The sequence below is a fragment of the Engystomops pustulosus genome, chromosome 9, assembly GCF_040894005.1.
Source record: "Engystomops pustulosus chromosome 9, aEngPut4.maternal, whole genome shotgun sequence".
NCBI lineage: Eukaryota > Metazoa > Chordata > Amphibia > Anura > Leptodactylidae > Engystomops > Engystomops pustulosus.
Window position 1 is genome coordinate 3,214,220 of NC_092419.1, and position 25,314 is coordinate 3,239,533.

Here is a 25,314-nt window from a genome sequence, read left to right on the forward strand (position 1 = left end):
CACAAATGTGTAATAAAAGCAGATGTCCAGTTATCTTACAATTTCATCATTACAAATCGGGTTAGAAAATGAAGTTTAATTGTTTGTTTCTACTTACATTAGTGAAATGAGAAGACATTAAGCTTTACCACAGATCAAGTCACCAGAGTCACTAGTCACCCATTACAGCCCAAGCAAAGAAGAGTGTATATATATATACACTCAGCGGCCACTTTATTAGGTCCACCATGCTAGTAACGGGTTGGACCCTCTTTTGCCTTCAGAACTGCCTCAATTCTTGGTGGCATAGATACAACAAGGTGCTGGAAGCTCCTCAGAGATTTTGCTCCATAGTGACATGATGGCATCACACAGTTGCCGCAGATTTGTCGGCTGCACATCCATGATGCGAATCTCCCGTTCCACCACATCCCAAAGATGCTCTATTGGATTGAGATCTGGTGACTGTGGAGCCATTTGTGTCCAGTGACCTCATTGTCATGTTCAAGAAACCAGTCTGAGATGATTCCAGCTTTATGACATGGCGCATTATCCTGCTGAAAGTAGCCATCAGATGTTACAGGGTACATTGTGCTCATAAAGGGATGGACATGGTCAGCAACAATACCATGACACCACCACCACCAGCCTGAGCCGCTGATACAAGGCAGGATGGATCCATGACACCACCACCACCAGCCTGAGCCGCAGATACAAGGCAGGATGGATCCATGACACCACCACCACCAGCCTGACCCGCTGATACAAGGCAGGATGGATCCATGACACCACCACCACCAGCCTGAGCCGCTGATACAAGGCAGGATGGATCCATGACACCACCAGCCTGAGCCGCTGATACCAGGCAGGATGGATCCATGACACCACCACCACCAGCCTGAGCCGCAGATACAAGGCAGGATGGATCCATGACACCACCACCACCAGCCTGACCCGCTGATACAAGGCAGGATGGATCCATGACACCACCACCACCAGCCTGAGTCACTGATACAAGGCAGGATGGATCCATGACACCACCAGCACCAGCCTGAGCCGCTGATACAAGGCAGGATGGATCCATGACACCACCAGCACCAGCCTGACCCGCTGATACAAGGCAGGATGGATCCATGACACCACCACCACCAGCCTGACCCGCTGATACAAGGCAGGATGGATCCATGACACCACCACCACCAGCCTGAGCCGCTGATACAAGGCAGGATGGATCCATGACACCACCAGCACCAGCCTGACCCGCTGATACAAGGCAGGATGGATCCATGACACCACCACCAGCCTGACCCGCTGATACAAGGCAGGATGGATCCATGACACCAGCACCACCAGCCTGAGCCGCTGATACAAGGCAGGATGGATCCATGACACCACCACCACCAGCCTGAGCCGCTGATACAAGGCAGGATGGATCCATGACACCACCACCACCAGCCTGAACCGCTGATACAAGGCAGGATGGATCCATGACACCACCACCAGCCTGAGCCGCTGAAACAAGGCAGGATGGATCCATGACACCACCACCACCAGCCTGAGCCGCTGATACAAGGCAGGATGGATCCATGACACCACCACCACCAGCCTGACCCGCTGATACAAGGCAGGATGGATCCATGACACCAGCACCACCAGCCTGAGCCGCTGATACAAGGCAGGATGGATCCATGACACCACCACCACCAGCCTGAGCCGCTGATACAAGGCAGGATGGATCCATGACACCACCACCACCAGCCTGACCCGCTGATACAAGGCAGGATGGATCCATGACACCAGCACCACCAGCCTGACCCGCTGATACAAGGCAGGATGGATCCATGACACCAGCACCACCAGCCTGACCCGCTGATACAAGGCAGGATGGATCCATGACACCAGCACCACCAGCCTGAGCCGCTGATACAAGGCAGGATGGATCCATGACACCACCACCACCAGCCTGAGCCGCTGATACAAGGCAGGATGGATCCATGACACCACCACCACCAGCCTGAGCCGCTGATACAAGGCAGGATGGATCCATGACACCACCACCACCAGCCTGACCCGCTGATACAAGGCAGGATGGATCCATGACACCACCACCACCAGCTTGAGCCGCTGATACAAGGCAGGATGGATCCATGACACCACCACCACCAGCCTGAGCCGCTGATACAAGGCAGGATGGATCCATGACACCACCACCACCAGCCTGAGCCGCTGATACAAGGCAGGATGGATCCATGACACCACCACCACCAGCCTGACCCGCTGATACAAGGCAGGATGGATCCATGACACCAGCACCACCAGTCTGAGCCGCTGATACAAGGCAGGATGGACCCATGACGACACCACCACCAGCCTGACCCGCTGATACAAGGCAGGATGGATCCATGACACCAGCACCACCAGCCTGACCCGCTGATACAAGGCAGGATGGATCCATGACACCACCACCACCAGCCTGAGCCGCTGATACAAGGCAGGATGGATCCATGACACCACCACCACCAGCCTGAGCCGCTGATACAAGGCAGGATGGATCCATGACACCAGCACCACCAGCCTGACCCGCTGATACAAGGCAGGATGGATCCATGACACCACCACCACCAGCCTGACCCGCTGATACAAGGCAGGATGGATCCATGACACCACCACCACCAGCCTGAGCCGCTGATACAAGGCAGGATGGATCCATGACACCCCCACCACCAGCCTGAGCCGCTGATACAAGGCAGGATGGATCCATGACACCACCACCACCAGCCTGAGCCGCTGATACAAGGCAGGATGGATCCATGACACCACCACCACCAGCCTGAGCCGCTGATACAAGGCAGGATGGATCCATGACACCACCGCCACCAGCCTGAGCCGCTGATACAAGGCAGGATGGATCCATGACATCACCACCACCAGCCTGACCCGCTGATACAAGGCAGGATGGATCCATGACACCAGCACCACCAGCCTGAGCCGCTGATACAAGGCAGGATGGATCCATGACACCAGCACCACCAGCCTGAGCCGCTGATACAAGGCAGGATGGATCCATGACACCACCACCACCAGCCTGAGCCGCTGATACAAGGCAGGATGGATCCATGACACCAGCACCACCAGCCTGAGCCGCTGATACAAGGCAGGATGGATCCATGACACCACCACCACCAGCCTGAGCCGCTGATACAAGGCAGGATGGATCCGTGCTTTCATGTTGTTGTACCAAATTCTGACCTTACCATCCGAATGTCGCAGCAGAAATCGAGACTCATCAGACCAGGCAACGTTTTTCCAATCTTCTACTGTCCAATTTCCATGAGCTTGTGCAAATTGTAGCCTCAGTTTCCTGTTCTTAGCTGAAAGGAGTGGCACCCGGTGTGGTCTTCTGCTGCTGTAGCCCATCTGCCTCAAAGTTGGACGTACTGTGCGTTCAGAGATGCTCTTCTGCCTACCTTGGGTGTAACGGGTGGCGATTTGTGTCACTGTTGCCTTTCTATCAGCTCGAACCAGTCTGCCCATTCTCCTCTGACCTCTGGCATCAACAAGGCATTTCCGCCCACAGAACTGCCGCTCACTGGATGTTTTTTCTTTTTCGGACCATTCTCTGTAAACCCTAGAGATGGTTGTGCGTGAAAATCCCAGTAGATCAGCAGTTTCTGAAATACTCAGACCAGCCCTTCTGGCACCAACAACCATGCCACGTTCACAGGCCACAAATCACCTTTCTTCCCCATACTGATGCTCGGGAGAACTGCAGGAGATTGTCTGGACCATGTCTACATGCCTAAATGCACTGAGTTGCCACCATGTGATTGGCTGATTAAGTGTTAACGAGCAGTTGGACAGGTGTACCTAATAAAGTGGCCGGTGAGTGTATATATAAAGCAGCAGATTGTCACATTGAGGAAATAGAAGGAAAAGCCGCTTCTTCCGCCCCTCCCCAGTATTCACTCAGCCAATCACAGCTCATCTTGTTGTGCTGTGGATGAGCTGTAGCGCATCCTCAATGCTTTGCCGTATGTCAGGTTGGATGGCCGGGCCCCCTGACACTACAGGCCCCATAATAGCTGCTATGGCTGCTTCCACGGTAGGTACTCCACTGTGATCACATGTACAGTGCTAGCGCACATATCCAGTGAGATGCAAGTGATCGGTAACAAATCGCAGGCGTTTCACTGGAAATACATATGCAATAGGGCTGAGGCCCGCCGCGTGCGCTAACACAGCGCATACCAGGGTGATGTCTTCTAAGGTCCAGTCACATCTGCGGCGTCAACCACATGTATGATTCTGACAACATGAAAGCACAGCAGCCTCCATGAATTTCTATTCCTCCCCATCCTCTATGGAGGCTGCTGTGATTTCATGTGATCAGATACATGCATGGGGTAGACGTTGTAGATGTTATAGGATCATAGATGTTGTCACCCTGGTCACATGACTTTAAGTGGCCAATGATGTAACAGAGCTCTCTCTCAATGTTCACACAGCAGCGTGTCCTAGCAGTGAGACCTGTCAATCAGGAACAAGGAGGCGGGATAATGCAAGTAACCACTGAACATGCAGGGCTTCATTGGATTAATTGCACTTAGTGTGGTGGACTCACATCAGGTGAGTTGCATATAAGTTTACAAACTGATTTTTAACATTGCGGCCATGGAAAGGTACCATTTACGGATAAGGGCGATGCTTTGTAATCATAGTTTAAATACCGCAACAATATAGCAAAGAATAAATTCTATATAAAATACAAAATTGCTGTAATTGTATCTATCCAGCAGGTGGCGCCATGGTACTTCTAATGCTACAATACAATACTGGCTCTTATGACAGGACCGGGGATCAGTATCGGACTGATGTGCAGGGGCTTAACATGAGGGGGTGCAGGGGGTGCAGTCACAACTGGGCCCAAGTGGTTTAGGGGGCCCCTAAGGTGTCTCTTTCCCATATGAGAAGACCTGTACTATAACCCATACATTATAGCTGGGGGCCTGGCACAGACTGGCACTGGGGCACATGGTCACAATGTATAAGGACTGATGTGACAGCTCGGTGCAGCGCTGCGTAATCTGTGTGCGCTATAAAAATAAAGAATTATTATTATTAATATGACAATTATTATATTCTAATCGGCAAAGAGAGAAGAGACGTCAGGACTCGTCTGATCAGTACAGTCATAACATCCCGGGAAGAAATCTCCCATCACGATCCCTCCGGATGAAGCAGGGACATCACTCCTAGATCCGGGCCCCGGGACTGTGGGATCTTCTTATCCATGGTCTCCTTCCTTCTAAAATCTACTTATAAAATTTACTACTGAGGTGCAAAATGGGGCAGATTTACTTACCCGGTCCATTCGCGATCCAGCGTCGCGTTCTCTGCGGTGGATTCGGGTCCGGCTGGGATTCACTAAGGTAGTTCCTCCGAAGTCCACCAGGTGGTGCTGCTGCACTGAAGAGCATCGGAACGTGCTGGAGTTCACCGGCCTATTCCTAGTGAAGGTAAGTGCAAGCTCTGCGCCCCTTTTTTTTTTTTAATGCGGTGGTTTCTCCGAATCCGTTGGATTTTCATTTGGCCACGCCCCCCGATTTCCGTCGCGTGCATGCCAGCGCCGATGCGCCACAATCTGATCACGTGCGCCAAAATCCTGGGGCAATATAGGGAAAATGGGCGCAAAACGGAAATATTCGGGTAACACGGCGGGAAAACCCGAATCGGGCCCTTAGTAAATGACCCCCAATGTGTCTTGATGGAGGGACAGATTATTCCCAAATTGTGATGCAATTCAATTGATAATTTTCTGCAAATTGTTTCATTTTTTACATGATATAACATGTGGATATTCATTTTAAAGGAAATTTACCATCTGTTGTTATATATTGTGAACCAGACATACCTAGATAATGCTGTTGCTACACTGACGCAGGAACATATCTTGTTTAATCCTTGAACTGGTTTTGCTAAAAAGAAAAACTATTATGCCAATTATAAAATTCAGGACCTTGGGAAAGCTGGGTGCTGTCTGGCTGCTTCATGGAGCTTCCTGAACTGATCAACCTAAGCTGGATGACTCATACACAGCAGCAGGGGGATGATGCACTGATTGATTACTTCTGCCTGTCAGGCACAACACGGTGATGACACATTCTCGGCTTATGCCAAGCAGGACAAGGTTGTAGCATAATTAGGGTGAGAGGAGAAGTGCCGGAGCCGCCACAGGAGCCACAGAGCCTCATTATCATAATTTTATAATTTTTTGTTCAGCAAAACCACTCAGCTCAGGGATTAACCAAGATATGTTTCTGCATCAGTGCAGCTACAGCAGTCTCAAGGTATGTTTGCTTCATAATACATCAAATCAAATGGTAGATTTCCTTTAAGAGACTGAAATGGAAAGAGACAGATCAGGTTATAATATCACTCAGGACAGAGACAGATCAGGTTATAATATCACTCAGGACAGAGACAGATCAGGTTATCAGGTCACTCAGGGCAGAGACAGATCAGGTTCTCAGGTCACTCAGGGCAGAGACAGATCAGGTTATCAGGTCACTCAGGGCAGAGACAGATCAGGTTATCAGGTCACTCAGGGCAGAGACAGATCAGGTTATCAGGTCACTCAGGGCACAGACAGATCAGGTTCTCAGGTCACTCAGGGCAGAGACAGATCAGGTTATAATATCACTCAGGACAGAGACAGATCAGGTTATCAGGTCACTCAGGGCAGAGACAGATCAGGTTCTCAGGTCACTCAGGGCAGAGACAGATCAGGTTATCAGGTCACTCAGGGCAGAGACAGATCAGGTTATCAGGTCACTCAGGGCAGAGACAGATCAGGTTCTCAGGTCACTCAGGGCAGAGACAGATCAGGTTCTCAGGTCACTCAGGGCAGAGACAGATCAGGTTATTGGGTCACTCAGGACAGAGACAGATCAGGTTATTGGGTCACTCAGGACAGAGACAGATCAGGTTCTCAGGTCACTCAGGCAGAGACACATCAGGTTCTCAGGTCACTCAGGGCAGAGACAGATCAGGTTATTATATCACTCAGGGCAGAGACAGATCAGGTTATCAGGTCACTCAGGACAGAGACAGATCAGGTTATCAGGTCACTCAGGGCAGAGACAGATCAGGTTATAATATCCCTCAGGGCAGAGACAGATCAGGTTATCAGGTCACTCAGGCAAAGACAGATCAGGTTCTCAGGTCACTCAGGGCAGAGACAGATCAGGTTATTATATCACTGAGGGCAGAGACAGATCAGGTTATCAGGTCACTCAGGCAGAGACAGATCAGGTTCTCAGGTCACTCAGGGCAGAGACAGATCAGGTTATTATATCACTCAGGGCAGAGACAGATCAGGTTATCGGGTCACTCAGGGCAGAGACAGATCAGGTTATCAGGTCACTCGGGGCAGAGACAGACCAGGTTATCAGGTCACTCAGGCAGAGACAGATCAGGTTATCAGGTCACTCAGGGCAGAGACAGATCAGGTTATCAGGTCACTCAGGGCAGAGATAGATCAGGTTATTATATCACTCAGGGCAGAGACAGATTAGGTTCTCAGGTCACTCAGGGCAGAGACAGATCAGGTTATCAGGTCACTCAGGGCAGAGACAGATCAGGTTATCAGGTCACTCAGGGCAGAGACATATCAGGTTATCAGGTCACTCAGGGCAGAGACAGATCAGGTTATCAGGTCACTCAGGGCAGAGACAGATCAGGTTATCAGGCCACTCAGGGCAGAGACAGATCAGGTTATTATATCACTCAGGGCAGAGACAGATCAAGTTATTATATCACTCAGGGCAGAGACAGATCAGGTTATCGGGTCACTCAGGGCAGAGACAGATCAGGTTATCAGGTCACTCAGGGCAGAGACAGATCTGGTTATCAGGTCACTCAGGCAGAGACAGATCAGGTTATCAGGTCACTCAGGGCAGAGACAGATCAGGTTCTCAGGTCACTCAGGGCAGAGACAGATCAGGTTATTATAGTACTCATGGCAGAGATAGATCAGGTTATCAGGTCACTCAGGCAGAGACAGATCAGGTTATCAGGTCACTCAGGCAGAGACAGATCAGGTTATCAGGTCACTCAGGGCAGAGACAAATCAGGTGACTGTGTCCGTGTAGCGACGCTCTTACCGCTTCTCTTGGAGTTCTTCCAGCAGATGATTCCCGCTATCATGGTGACCAGTCCAAGGACAAAGATCAGAGACGCGAGACTGATCTTTATGATCTGCTTGGTGGTCAGTCCGGCTTCTGTGTGGATGAGAAATACTGGATGAGGTCCAGGGAGGTGGATTATAGTCTCATCCCTATAATAATGTTATATATTTATTGTATCTGATGGGATTATATAATCTCCAGGGCAGAGAAGACCCAATCACAGGTCCAGCCTCTCCCCCCATACTCACTCCAGGTCTCCATCAGGGGCTCCTCCAGGCTCTCGTGCTCCACCACACAGGTGTAGTTATCTCCAGGGTCAGAGCCCCTCAGATCCAGGGACACCACCACCTGGTATGTCCAGTCCCCGACCCGAACCGCCTCCGATACGTTCTTCACCACAGTCTTATCATTTTTGATCCAGGCCACAAAGATCTTCTGAGGGTAAAAGCCCCAAACATGGCAGATAAGTACCGGGGGGCTGTCCTCACTAAACTGCTCAGGGGAGTACACCTCCATAGACGGCTTCACTGCATGGAACCAAAGACATCAGATTTATCATAGCAGCTATATCCTGTACATAGGGGGCAGTATTATAGTAGTTATATTCCTGTACATAGGGGGCAGTATTATAGTAGTTATATTCCTGTACATAGGGGGCAGTATTATAGTAGTTATATCCTGTACATAGGGGGCAGTATTATAGTAGTTATATTCCTGTACATAGGGGGCAGTATTATAGTAGTTATATTCCTCTACATAGGGGGCAGTATTATAGTAGTTATATTCTTGTACATAGGGGGCAGTATTATAGTAGTTATATTCTTGTACATAGAGGGCAGTATTATAGTAGTTATATTCCTGTACATAGGGGGCAGTATTATAGTAGTTATATTCTTGTACATAGGGGGCAGTATTATAGTAGTTATATTCCTGTACATAGGGGGCAGTATTATAGTAGTTATATTCTTGTACATAGGGGGCAGTATTATAGTAGTTATATTCCTGTACATAGGGGGCAGTATTATAGTAGTTATATTCCTGTACATAGGGGGCAGTATTATAGTAGATATATTCCTGTACATAGGGGCAGTATTATAGTAGTTATATTCCTGTACATAGGGGGCAGTATTATAGTAGATATATTCCTGTACATAGGGGGCAGTATTATAGTAGTTATATTCCTGTACATAGGGGGCAGTATTATAGTAGTTATATTCCTGTACATAGGGGGCAGTATTATAGTAGTTATATTCCTGTACATAGGGGGCAGTATTATAGTAGTTATATTCTTGTACATAGGGGGAGTATTATAGTAGTTATATTCCTGTACATAGGGGGCAGTATTATAGTAGTTATATTCCTGTACATAGGGGGCAGTATTATAGTAGTTATATCCTTGTACATAGGGGCAGTATTATAGTAGTTATATTCTTGTACATAGGGGGCAGTATTATAGTAGTTATATTCTTGTACATAGGGGGCACTATTATAGTAGTTATATTCCTGTATATAGGGGGCAGTATTATAGTAGTTATATTCTTGTACATAGGGGGCACTATTATAGTAGTTATATTCCTGTACATAGGGGGCAGTATTATAGTAGTTATATTCCTGTACATAGGGGGCAGTATTATAGTAGTTATATTCCTGTACATAGGGGGCAGTATTATAGTAGTTATATTTCTGTACATAGGGGGCAGTATTATAGTAGTTATATCCCTGTACATAGGGGGCAGTATTATAGTAGTTATATTCTTGTACATAGGGGCAGTATTATAGTAGTTATATTCCTGTACATAGGGGGCAGTATTATAGTAGTTATTTTCCTGTTTATAGGGGGCAGTATTATAGTAGTTATATTCCTGTACATAGGGGGCAGTATTAAAGTAGTTATATTCTTGTACATAGGGGGCAGTATTATAGTAGTTATATTCCTGTACATAGGGTGCAGTATTATAGTAGTTATATTCCTGTACATAGGGGGCAATATTATAGTAGTTATATTCCTGTACATAGGAGGCAGTATTATAGTAGTTATATTCCTGTACATAGGGGGCAGTATTATAGTAGTTATATTCCTGTACATAGAGGGCAGTATTATAGTAGTTATATTCTTGTACATAGGGAGCAGTATTATAGTAGTTATATCCCTGTACATAGGGGGCAGTATTATAGTAGTTATATTCTTGTACATAGGGGGCAGTATTATAGTAGTTATATTCCTGTACATAGAGGGCAGTATTATAGTAGTTATATTCTTGTACATAGGGAGCAGTATTATAGTAGTTATATCCCTGTACATAGAGGGCAGTATTATAGTAGTTATATTCCTGTACATAGGGGGCAGTATTATAGTAGTTATATTCCTGTACACAGGGGGCAGTATTATAGTAGTTATATTCCTGTACATAGGGGGCAGTATTATAGTAGTTATATTCCTGTACATAGGGGGCAGCATTATAGTAGTTATATCCCTGTACATAGGGGGCAGTATTATAGTAGTTATATTCCTGTACATAGGGGGCAGTATTATAGTAGATATATTCTTGTACATAGGGGGCAGTATTATAGTAGTTATATTCTTGTACATAGGGGGCAGTATTATAGTAGTCATATTCCTGTACATAGGGGGCAGTATTATAGTAGTTATATTCTTGTACATAGGGGGCAGTATTATAGTAGTTATATCCTGTACATAGGGGCAGTATTATATTAGTTATATTCTTGTACATAGGGGGCAGTATTATAGTAGTTATATTCCTGTACATAGGGGGCAATATTATAGTAGTTATATTCCTGTACATAGGAGGCAGTATTATAGTAGTTATATTCTTGTACATAGGGGGCAGTATTATAGTTGTTATATTCCTGTACATAGAGGGCAGTATTATAGTAGTTATATTCTTGTACATAGGGAGCAGTATTATAGTAGTTATATTCTTGTACATAGGGGGCAGTATTATAGTAGTTATATTCTTGTACATAGGGGGCAGTATTATAGTAGTTATATTCCTGTACATAGGGGGCAGTATTATAGTAGTTATATTCCTGTACATAGGGGGCAGTATTATAGTAGTTATATTCCTGTACATAGGGGGCAGTATTATAGTAGTTATATTCTTGTACATAGGGGCAGTATTATAGTAGTTATATTCCTGTACATAGGGGGCAGTATTATAGTAGTTATATTCTTGTACATAGGGGGCAGTATTATAGTAGTTATATTCCTGTACATAGGGGGCAGTATTATAGTAGTTATATTCTTGTACATAGGGGCAGTATTATAGTAGTCATATTCCTGTACATAGGGGGCAGTATTATAGTAGTCATATTCCTGTACATAGGGGGCAGTATTATAGTAGTTATATTCTTGTACATAGGGGGCAGTATTAGAGTAGTTATATCCTGTACATAGGGGCAGTATTATATTAGTTATATTCTTGTACATAGGGGGCAGTATTATAGTAGTTATATCCTGTACATAGGGGCAGTATTATAGTAGTTATATCCTGTACATAGGGGCAGTATTATATTAGTTATATTCTTGTACATAGGGGGCAGTATTATAGTAGTTATATTCTTGTACATAGGGGGCAGTATTATAGTAGTCATATTCCTGTACATAGGGGGCAGTATTATAGTAGTTATATTCTTGTACATAGGGGGCAGTATTATAGTAGTTATATCCTGTACATAGGGGCAGTATTATATTAGTTATATTCTTGTACATAGGGGGCAGTATTATAGTAGATATATTCCTGTACATAGGGGGCAGTATTATAGTAGTTATATTCTTGTACATAGGGGGCAGTATTATAGTAGTTATATTCTTGTACATAGGGGCAGTATTATAGTAGTTATATTCCTGTACATAGGGGGCAGTATTATATTAGTTATATTCTTGTACATAGGGGGCAGTATTATAGTAGTCATATTCCTGTACATAGGGGGCAGTATTATAGTAGTCATATTCCTGTACATAGGGGGCAGTATTATAGTAGTTATATTCTTGTACATAGGGGGCAGTATTATAGTAGTTATATCCTGTACATAGGGGCAGTATTATATTAGTTATATTCTTGTACATCGGGGGCAGTATTATAGTAGTTATATCCTGTACATAGGGGCAGTATTATAGTAGTTATATCCTGTACATAGGGGCAGTATTATATTAGTTATATTCTTGTACATAGGGGGCAGTATTATAGTAGTTATATTCTTGTACATAGGGGGCAGTATTATAGTAGTCATATTCCTGTACATAGGGGGCAGTATTATAGTAGTTATATTCTTGTACATAGGGGGCAGTATTATAGTAGTTATATCCTGTACATAGGGGCAGTATTATATTAGTTATATTCTTGTACATAGGGGGCAGTATTATAGTAGTTATATCCTGTACATAGGGGCAGTATTATAGTAGTTATATCCTGTACATAGGGGCAGTATTATATTAGTTATATTCTTGTACATAGGAGGCAGTATTATAGTAGTCATATTCCTGTACATAGGGGGCAGTATTATAGTAGTCATATTCCTGTACATAGGGGGCAGTATTATAGTAGTTATATTCTTGTACATAGGGGGCAGTATTATAGTAGTTATATCCTGTACATAGGGGCAGTATTATATTAGTTATATTCTTGTACATAGGGGGCAGTATTATAGTAGTTATATTCTTGTACATAGGGGGCAGTATTATAGTAGTTATATTCCTGTACATAGGGGGCAGTATTATAGTAGTTATATTCCTGTACATAGGGGCAGTATTATAGTAGTTATATTCCAGTACATAGGGGGCAGTATTATAGTAGTTATATTCCTGTACATAGGGGGCAGTATTATAGTAGTTATATTCCTGTACATAGGGGGCAGTATTATAGTAGTTATATTCTTGTACATAGGGGGCAGTATTATAGTAGTTATATCCTGTACATAGGGGCAGTATTATAGTAGTTATATTCTTGTACATAGGGGGCAGTATTATAGTAGTCATATTCCTGTACATAGGGGGCAGTATTATAGTAGTTATATTCTTGTACATAGGGGGCAGTATTATAGTAGTTATATCCTGTACATAGGGGCAGTATTATATTAGTTATATTCTTGTACATAGGGGGCAGTATTATAGTAGTTATATTCTTGTACATAGGGGGCAGTATTATAGTAGATATATTCCTGTACATAGGGGGCAGTATTATAGTAGTTATATTCTTGTACATAGGGGGCAGTATTATAGTAGTTATATTCTTGTACATAGGGGCAGTATTATAGTAGTTATATTCCTGTACATAGGGGGCAGTATTATAGTAGTTATATTCCTGTACATAGAGGGCAGTATTATAGTAGTTATATTCCTGTACATAGGGGGCAGTATTATAGTAGTTATATTCTTGTACATAGGGGGCAGTATTATAGTAGTTATATTCCTGTACATAGGGGGCAGTATTATAGTAGTTATATTCCTGTACATAGAGGGCAGTATTATAGTAGTTATATTCCTGTACATAGGCGGCAGTATTATAGTAGTTATATTCCTGTACATAGGGAGCAGTATTATAGTAGTTATATTCCTGTACACAGGGGCAGTATTATAGTAGTTATATTCCAGTACATAGGGGGCAGTATTATAGTAGTTATATTCCTGTACATAGGGGGCAGTATTATAGTAGTTATATTCCTGTACATAGGGGGCAGTATTATAGTAGTTATATTCTTGTACATAGGGGGCAGTATTATAGTAGTTATATCCTGTACATAGGGGCAGTATTATAGTAGTTATATTCTTGTACATAGGGGGCAGTATTATATTAGTTATATTCTTGTACATAGGGGGCAGTATTATAGTAGTTATATTCTTGTACATAGGGGGCAGTATTATAGTAGATATATTCCTGTACATAGGGGGCAGTATTATAGTAGTTATATTCTTGTACATAGGGGGCAGTATTATAGTAGTTATATTCCTGTACATAGGGGCAGTATTATAGTAGTTATATTCCTGTACATAGGGGGCAGTATTATAGTAGTTATATTCCTGTACATAGAGGGCAGTATTATAGTAGTTATATTCCTGTACATAGGGGGCAGTATTATAGTAGTTATATTCTTGTACATAGGGGCAGTATTATAGTAGTTATATTCCTGTACATAGGGGGCAGTATTATAGTAGTTATATTCCTGTACATAGGGGGCAGTATTATAGCAGTTATATTCCTGTACATAGGGGGCAGTATTATAGTAGTTATATTCCTGTACATAGGGGGCAGTATTATAGTAGTTATATTCCTGTACATAGGGGGCAGTATTATAGTAGTTATATTCCTGTACATAGGGGGCAGTATTATAGTAGTTATATTCTTGTACATAGGGGGCAGTATTATAGTAGTTATATTCCTCTACATAGGGGGCAGTATTATAGTAGTTATATTCCTGTACATAGGGGGCAGTATTATAGTAGTTATATTCCTGTACATAGGGGGCAGTATTATAGTAGTTATATTCTTGTACATAGGGGGCAGTATTATAGTAGTTATATCCTGTACATAGGGGCAGTATTATAGTAGTTATATTCTTGTACATAGGGGGCAGTATTATAGTAGTCATATTCCTGTACATAGGGGGCAGTATTATAGTAGTTATATTCTTGTACATAGGGGGCAGTATTATAGTAGTTATATCCTGTACATAGGGGCAGTATTATATTAGTTATATTCTTGTACATAGGGGGCAGTATTATAGTAGTTATATTCTTGTACATAGGGGGCAGTATTATAGTAGATATATTCCTGTACATAGGGGGCAGTATTATAGTAGTTATATTCTTGTACATAGGGGGCAGTATTATAGTAGTTATATTCTTGTACATAGGGGCAGTATTATAGTAGTTATATTCCTGTACATAGGGGGCAGTATTATAGTAGTTATATTCCTGTACATAGAGGGCAGTATTATAGTAGTTATATTCCTGTACATAGGGGGCAGTATTATAGTAGTTATATTCTTGTACATAGGGGGCAGTATTATAGTAGTTATATCCTGTACATAGGGGCAGTATTATATTAGTTATATTCTTGTACATAGGGGGCAGTATTATAGTAGTTATATTCTTGTACATAGGGGGCAGTATTATAGTAGATATATTCCTGTACATAGGGGGCAGTATTATAGTAGTTATATTCTTGTACATAGGGGGCAGTATTATAGTAGTTATATTCTTGTACATAGGGGCAGTATTATAGTAGTTATATTCCTGTACATAGGGGGCAGTATTATAGTAGTTATATTCCTGTACATAGAGGGCAGTATTATAGTAGTTATATTCCTGTACATAGGGGGCAGTATTATAGTAGTTATATTCTTGTACATAGGGGGCAGTATTATAGTAGTTATATTCCTGTACATAGGGGGCAGTATTATAGTAGTTATATTCCTGTACATAGAGGGCAGTATTATAGTAGTTATATTCCTGTACATAGGCGGCAGTATTATAGTAGTTATATTCCTGTACATAGGGAGCAGTATTATAGTAGTTATATTCCTGTACACAGGGGCAGTATTATAGTAGTTATATTCCAGTACATAGGGGGCAGTATTATAGTAGTTATATTCCTGTACATAGGGGGCAGTATTATAGTAGTTATATTCCTGTACATAGGGGGCAGTATTATAGTAGTTATATTCTTGTACATAGGGGGCAGTATTATAGTAGTTATATCCTGTACATAGGGGCAGTATTATAGTAGTTATATTCTTGTACATAGGGGGCAGTATTATATTAGTTATATTCTTGTACATAGGGGGCAGTATTATAGTAGTTATATTCTTGTACATAGGGGGCAGTATTATAGTAGATATATTCCTGTACATAGGGGGCAGTATTATAGTAGTTATATTCTTGTACATAGGGGGCAGTATTATAGTAGTTATATTCCTGTACATAGGGGCAGTATTATAGTAGTTATATTCCTGTACATAGGGGGCAGTATTATAGTAGTTATATTCCTGTACATAGAGGGCAGTATTATAGTAGTTATATTCCTGTACATAGGGGGCAGTATTATAGTAGTTATATTCTTGTACATAGGGGCAGTATTATAGTAGTTATATTCCTGTACATAGGGGGCAGTATTATAGTAGTTATATTCCTGTACATAGAGGGCAGTATTATAGTAGTTATATTCCTGTACATAGGGGGCAGTATTATAGTAGTTATATTCTTGTACATAGGGGGCAGTATTATAGCAGTTATATTCCTGTACATAGGGGGCAGTATTATAGTAGTTATATTCCTGTACATAGGGGGCAGTATTATAGTAGTTATATTCCTGTACATAGGGGGCAGTATTATAGTAGTTATATTCCTGTACATAGGGGGCAGTATTATAGTAGTTATATTCTTGTACATAGGGGGCAGTATTATAGTAGTTATATTCCTCTACATAGGAGGCAGTATTATAGTAGTTATATTCCTGTACATAGGGGGCAGTATTATAGTAGTTATATTCCTGTACATAGGGGGCAGTATTATAGTAGTTATATTCTTGTACATAGGGGCAGTATTATAGTAGTTATATTCCTGTACATAGGGGGCAGTATTATAGTAGTTATATTCTTGTACATAGGGGGCAGTATTATAGTAGTTATATTCTTGTACATAGGGGCAGTATTATAGTAGTTATATTCCTGTACATAGGGGGCAGTATTATAGTAGTTATATTCTTGTACATAGGGGGCAGTATTATAGTAGTTATATTCCTGTACATAGGGGCAGTATTATAGTAGTTATATTCCTGTACATAGGGGGCAGTATTATAGTAGTTATATTCCTGTACATAGAGGGCAGTATTATAGTAGTTATATTCCTGTACATAGGGGGCAGTATTATAGTAGTTATATTCTTGTACATAGGGGCAGTATTATAGTAGTTATATTCCTGTACATAGGGGGCAGTATTATAGTAGTTATATTCCTGTACATAGAGGGCAGTATTATAGTAGTTATATTCCTGTACATAGGGGGCAGTATTATAGTAGTTATATTCCTGTACATAGGGGGCAGTATTATAGCAGTTATATTCCTGTACATAGGGGGCAGTATTATAGTAGTTATATTCCTGTACATAGGGGGCAGTATTATAGTAGTTATATTCCTGTACATAGGGGGCAGTATTATAGTAGTTATATTCTTGTACATAGGGGGCAGTATTATAGTAGTTATATTCCTGTACATAGGGGGCAGTATTATAGTAGTTATATTCCTGTACATAGGGGGCAGTATTATATTAGTTATATTCTTGTACATAGGGGGCAGTATTATAGTAGTTATATTCCTGTACACAGGGGGCAGTATTATAGTAGTTATATTCTTGTACATAGGGGGCAGTATTATAGTAGTTATATTCCTGTACATAGGGGGCAGTATTATAGTAGTTATATTCCTGTACATAAGGGGCAGTATTATAGTAGTTATATTCTTGTACATAGGGGGCAGTATTATAGTAGTTATATTCCTGTACATAGGGGGCAGTATTATAGTAGTTATATTCCTGTACATAGGGGGCAGTATTATAGTAGTTATATTCCCAGTGGCGTAACTACCGCCGTAGCAGCCGTAGCGGTTGCTACGGGGCCCGTGAGGTTCAGGGGCCCGGGGATGCACGCTCCCTGCAGTGCTTTGCCACGGCCTGGGGTAAGTGGTCCGGGGCTGCAGTGCCGGATCGTGCCCCCGGGCCCCTCCCTCTCTGTGCATCTACACGTCTCCTGAGCCCGGCCGCCCACCCATCCACCTCTTTCCGGGATCCCTGCCTGCTCATATCCTTGACCCGGTCCCCAGCCACCTCTCTGACCCGCCCCCCTCATCTCCCTGACCTGCCCGCTCATCAGCCTGCAGGGCGGCACAGTTGATTCTCTGCCCCCCCTTCCCCCGCTCGGCCCCCCCTTCCCCCGCTCGCCCCCCCCCCCCGCTCGCGCGCCCCACCTTCCCCCGCTCGCCCCCCCCCCCGCTCGCGCGCCCCCCCCTTCCCCCGCTCGCCCCCCCGCCGTCTGAATGCATCTGGACAACCACCTGAACACCTGCCTGAACACCCATACAGCTCCCAAACTTCCTAAAAGGTAAGTTTATACAGATGTATTTATCTGTATGTATATATGTATTTATCTGTATGTATATATGTATTTATATGCATATACTGTGTACATATGTATATACAGTGTATGTGTATATACAGTGTATATACTGTGTATATGTGTATATATGTATATATTGTATATATACTGTGTATATACGTGTATATGTGTATATATTGTATATATACTGTGTATATGTGTGTATATACTGTGTATATGTGTGTATATTATATATACACTGTGTATATGTGTGTATATACTGTGTATATGTGTGTATATTGTATATACACTGTGTATATGTGTGTATATACTGTGTATATGTGTATATATTGTATATATACTGTGTATATGTGTGTATATACTGTGTATATGTGTATATATTGTATATATACTGTGTATATGTGTGTATATGTGTATATATTGTGTATATACTGTGTATATGTGTATATATTGCATATATACTGTGAATATGTGTGTATATGTGTATATATTGTATATATACTGTGTATATGTGTATATATTGTATATATACTGTGTATATGTGTGTATATACTGTGTATATGTGTATATATTGTATATATACTGTGTATATGTGTGTATATGTGTATATATGTGTGTATATGTGTATATATTGTATATATACTATGTATATGTGTGTATATACTGTGTATATGTGTATATATTGTATATATACTGTGTATATGTGTATATATTGTATATATACGGTGTATATGTGTATATATTGTATATATACTGTGTATATGTGTGTATATGTGTATATATTGTGTATATACTGTGTATATGTGTATATATTGCATATATACTGTGAATATGTGTGTATATGTGTATATATTGTATATATACTGTGTATATGTGTATATATTGTATATACACTGTGTATATGTGTGTATATACTGTGTATATGTGTATATATACTGTGAATATGTGTGTATATACTGTGTATATGTGTATATATTGTATATATACTGTGTATACATAAATATATATATATATATATATATATATATATACTGTTTATGCATATTCCGTATATATATATATGTAAATCCTATGTATATGTGTATATATGCATCTACTATGTATACATGTATATACTGTGTATAAATGCATTGAAGCAAATACTGTATTTTTACATGCATGTATTTATATTAGCATATATATATATATATATATATATATATATATATATATATATGATGTGTGTTTTTGTATGTGGTAAGTATGTATGCTGTATATACTGAATGTATGTGTATATTCTGTATGTATATGCAGCATGTGTGTATGTGGTGTTTTTATCCTGCATGTATGTGTATATATGGTCAGTGTATACTGTATTTGTGTATGTATGTATATATGTATATATATATATTTATATATATATGTGTGTGTGTGTGTGTGTATTGTAAATGTATTATATGTATATAATGTGTATACTGTATGAGTTTGTATACACTCTGTATTAGTGTATAAATGTATATGAGTGCATAAATGTGTGTGTATAGGTCTATGCTTGTATGTATAAGGGTGTGAGTATACGAGTGTAGAACTTTATGTGTGTATATAAAGGTGTGTCTATATCAGTGTATAAATGTGTGTAATTGTATAAACATGTCTGTATAGGGGTACCTTCCCAAGAACATATGGGGGACGTATATCTGGCCGCAAATTTGCTGCCGGATATACTTCCCCCCATAGGCTTCTATACGCATGGGCTCGGAACGGTGAGCACAACGAGTACTCACTGTTTCGAGCAAAAGAGATAGAGCGTGCTCTGTCTATGGCCATAAGAACGGCCATGCGGCTCTATTCTCTATGGAGAGGGGAGGGGTGAGCTGCGCTCACCTCTCCTCTCCAGCGCACCCGACGTGTGCCTGCCATATATATATATTTTAAGGGGAAGGGGGCCCCATGCAGAAATCTGCTATGGGGCCCAGCCTCTCCTAGTTACGCCCCTGTATATTCCTGTACATAGGGGGCGGTATTATAGTAGTTATATTCTTGTACATAGGAGGCTGTATTATAGTAGTTATATTCTTGTACATAGGGGGCAGTATTATAGTAGTTATATTCTTGTACATAGGGGGCAGTATTATAGTAGTTATATTCCTGTACATAGGGGGCAGTATTATAGTAGTTATATTCTTGTACATAGGGGGCAGTATTATAGTAGTTATATTCCGGTACATAGGGGGCAGTATTATAGTAGTTATATTCTTGTACATAGGGGGCAGTATTATAGTAGTTATATTCCTGTACATAGGGGGCAGTATTATAGTAGTTATATTCCTGTACATAGGGGGCAGTATTATAGTAGTTATATTCCTGTACATAGGGGGCAGTATTATAGCAGTTATATTCTTGTACATAGGGGGCAGTATTATAGTAGTTATATTCTTGTACATAGGGGGCAGTATTATAGTAGTTATATTCCTGTACATAGGGGGCAGTATTATAGTAGTTATATTCTTGTACATAGGGGGCAGTATTATAGTAGTTATATTCTTGTACATAGGGGGCAGTATTATAGTAGTTATATTCTTGTACATAGGGGGCAGTATTATAGTAGTTATATTTCTGTACATAGGGGGCAGTATTATAGTAGTTATATTCTTGTACATAGGGGGCAGTATTATAGTAGTTATATTCCTGTACATAGAGGGCAGTATTATAGTAGTTATATTCCTGTACATAGGGGGCAGTATTATAGTAGTTATATACCTGTACATAGGGGGCAGTATTATAGTAGTTATATTCTTGTACATAGGGGGCAGTATTATAGTAGTTATATACCTGTACATAGGGGGCAGTATTATAGTAGTTATATTCCTGTACATAGGGGGCAGTATTATAGTAGTTATATACCTGTACATAGGGGGCAGTATTATAGTAGTTATATTCCTGTACATAGGGGGCAGTATTATAGTAGTTATATTCTTGTACATAGGGGCAGTATTATAGTAGTTATATTCCTGTACACAGGGGGCAGTATTATAGTAGTTATATTCTTGTACATAGGGGGCAGTATTATAGTAGTTATATTTCTGTACATAGGGGGCAGTATTATAGTAGTTTTATTCTTGTACGTAGGGGGCAGTATTATAGTAGTTATATTCCTGTACATAGGGGGCAGTATTATAGTAGTTATATTCCTGTACATAGGGGGCAGTATTATAGTAGTTATATTCCTGTACATAGGGGGCAGTATTATAGCAGTTATATTCTTGTACATAGGGGGCAGTATTATAGTAGTTATATTCTTGTACATAGGGGGCAGTATTATAGTAGTTATATTCCTGTACATAGGGGGCAGTATTATAGTAGTTATATTCTTGTACATAGGGGGCAGTATTATAGTAGTTATATTCTTGTACATAGGGGGCAGTATTATAGTAGTTATATACCTGTACATAGGGGGCAGTATTATAGTAGTTATATTCCTGTACATAGGGGGCAGTATTATAGTAGTTATATACCTGTACATAGGGGGCAGTATTATAGTAGTTATATTCCTGTACATAGGGGGCAGTATTATAGTAGTTATATTCTTGTACATAGGGGCAGTATTATAGTAGTTATATTCCTGTACACAGGGGGAAGTATTATAGTAGTTATATTCCTGTACACAGGGGGCAGTATTATAGTAGTTATATTCCTGTACATAGGGGGCAGTATTATAGTAGTTATATACCTGTACATAGGGGGCAGTATTATAGTAGTTATATTCCTGTACATAGGGGGCAGTATTATAGTAGTTATATTCCTGTATATAAGGGGCAGTATTATAGTAGTTATATTCTTGTACATAGGGGGCAGTATTATAGTAGTTATATTCTTGTACATAGGGGGCAGTATTATAGTAGTTATATTCTTGTACATAGGGGGCAGTATTATAGTAGTTATATTCCTGTACATAGGGGGCAGTATTATAGTAGTTATATTCCTGTAAATAGGAGGCAGTATTATAGTAGTTATATTCCTGTACATAGGAGGCAGCATTATAGTAGTTATATTCCTGTACATAGGGGGCAGTATTATAGTAGTTATATTCCTGTACATAGGGGCAGTATTATAGTAGTTATATTCCTGTACATAGGAGGCAGTATTATTGTAGTTATATTCCTGTACATAGGGGGCAGTATTATAGTAGTTATATTCCTGTACATAGGGGGCAGTATTATAGTAGTTATATTCTTGTACATAGGGGCAGTATTATAGTAGTTATATTCCTGTACATAGGGGCAGTATTATAGTAGTTATATTCCTGTACATAGGGGGCAGTATTATAGTAGTTATATTCCTGTACATAGGGGGCAGTATTATAGTAGTTATATTCCTGTACATAGGGGCAGTATTATAGTAGTTATATTCCTGTACATAGGGGGCAGTATTATAGTAGTTATATTCCTGTACATAGAGGGCAGTATTATAGTAGTTATATTCCTGTACATAGGGGGCAGTATTATAGTAGTTATATTCCTGTACATAGGGGGAAGTATTATAGCAGTTAAATCCTGTACACAGGGGGCAGTATTATAGTAGTTATATCCTGTACATAGGGGGCAGTATTATAGTAGTTATATCCTGTACATAGGGGGCAGTATTATAGTAGTTATATTCCTGTACATAGGGGGCAGTATTATAGTAGTTATATTCCTGTACATTAGGGGCAGTATTATAGCAGTTATATCCTGTACATAGGGGGCAGTATTATAGTAGTTATATTCCTGTACATAGGGGGCAGTATTAGAGGAGTTATATTCCTGTACATAGGGGGCAGTATTATAGTAGTTATATTCCTGTACATAGGGGGCAGTATTATAGTAGTTATATTCCTGTACATAGGGGCAGTATTATAGTAGTTATATTCTTGTACATAGGGGGCAGTATTATAGTAGTTATATTCTTGTACATAGGGGGCAGTATTATAGTAGTTATATTCCTGTACATAGGGGGCAGTATTATAGTAGTTATATTCTTGTACATAGGGGGCAGTATTATAGTAGTTATATCCCTGTACATAGGGGGCAGTATTATAGTAGTTATATTCCTGTACATAGGGGGAAGTATTATAGTAGTTATATTCTTGTACATAGGGGGCAGTATTATAGTAGTTATATTCTTGTACATAGGGGGCAGTATTATAGTAGTTATATTACTGTACACAGGGGGGAGTATTATAGTAGTTATATCCTGTACATAGGGGGCAGTAATATAGTAGTTATATTCTTGTACATAGGGGGCAGTATTATAGTAGTTATATTCCTGTACATAGGGGGCAGTATTATAGTAGTTATATTCTTGTACATAGGGGGCAGTATTATAGTAGTTATATCCCTGTACATAGGGGGCAGTATTATAGTAGTTATATTCCTGTACATAGGGGGAAGTATTATAGTAGTTATATTCTTGTACATAGGGGCAGTATTATAGTAGTTATATTCCTGTACATAGGGGGCAGTATTATAGTAGTTATATTCCTGTACATAGGGGGCAGTATTATAGTAGTTATATTCTTGTACATAGTGGGCAGTATTATAGTAGTTATATTCCTGTACATAGGGGGCAGTATTATAGTAGTTATATTCCTGTACATAGGGGGCAGTATTATAGTAGTTATATTCCTGTACATAGGGGGCAGTATTATAGTAGTTATATTCCTGCACATAGGGGGCAGTATTATAGCAGTTATATCCTGTACATAGGGGGCAGTATTATAGTAGTTATATTCTTGTACATAGGGGCAGTATTATAGTAGTTATATCCCTGTACATAGGGGGCAGTATTATAGTAGTTATATTCTTGTACATAGGGTGCAGTATTATAGTAGTTATATTCCTGTACACAGGGGCAGTATTATAGTAGTTATATTCCTGTACATAGGGGGCAGTATTATAGTAGTTATATTCCTGTACATAGGGGGTAGTATTATAGTAGTTATATTCCTGTACATAGGGGGCAGTATTATAGTAGTTATATTCTTGTACATAGGGGGCAGTATTATAGTAGTTATATTCCTGTACATAGGGGGCAGTATTATAGCAGTTATATCCTGTACATAGGGGGCAGTATTATAGTAGTTATATTCTTGTACATAGGGGGCAGTATTATAGTAGTTATATTCCTGTACATAGGGGGCAGTATTATAGTAGTTATATTCCTGTACATAGGGGGCAGTATTATAGTAGTTATATCCTGTACATAGGGGGCAGTATTATAGTAGTTATATCCTGTACATAGGGGGCAGTATTATAGTAGTTATATTCTTGTACATAGGGGGCAGTATTATAGTAGTTATATTCTTGTACATAGGGGGCAGTATTATAGTAGTTATATTCTTGTACATAGGGGGCAGTATTATAGTAGTTATATTCTTGTACATAGGGGGCAGTATTATAGTAGTTATATTCCTGTACATAGGGGGCAGTATTATAGTAGTTATATTCCTGTACATAGGGGGCAGTATTATAGTAGTTATATTCTTGTACATAGGGGGCAGTATTATAGTAGTTATATTCCTGTACATAGGGGGCAGTATTATAGTAGTTATATTCCTGTACATAGGGGGCAGTATTATAGTAGTTATATTCCTGTACATAGGGGGCAGTATTATAGTAGTTATATTCTTGTACATAGGGGGCAGTATTATAGTAGTTATATTCTTGTACATAGGGGGCAGTATTATAGTAGTTATATTCTTGTACATAGGGGGCAGTATTATAGTAGTTATATTCCTGTACATAGGGGGCAGTATTATAGTAGTTATATTCCTGTACATAGGGGGCAGTATTATAGTAGTTATATTCTTGTACATAGGGGGCAGTATTATAGTAGTTATATTCTTGTACATAGGGGGCAGTATTATAGTAGTTATATTCTTGTACATAGGGGGCAGTATTATAGTAGTTATATTCCTGTACATAGGGGCAGTATTATAGTAGTTATATTCCTGTACATAGGGGGCAGTATTATAGTAGTTATATCCCTGTACATAGGGGGCAGTA

At 40.6% G+C, this 25,314-nt stretch overlaps 1 protein-coding gene across 2 annotated transcripts in view; it reads right to left on the bottom strand.

Annotated features, from left to right (window-relative positions):
• Positions 1–25,314, bottom strand: part of LOC140078012 (HLA class II histocompatibility antigen, DM beta chain-like) — a 28,845-nt gene that overhangs the window by 1,688 nt on the left and 1,843 nt on the right. For both annotated transcript variants that reach the window (XM_072125769.1, XM_072125768.1), the window contains exons 3-4: positions 8,414–8,692; positions 8,142–8,258 (exon numbers count right to left, since the gene is read on the bottom strand). In XM_072125769.1, the coding sequence (XP_071981870.1) occupies positions 8,142–8,258; positions 8,414–8,692 (396 nt within the window). The remainder of the gene's footprint in view (positions 1–8,141; positions 8,259–8,413; positions 8,693–25,314) is intronic.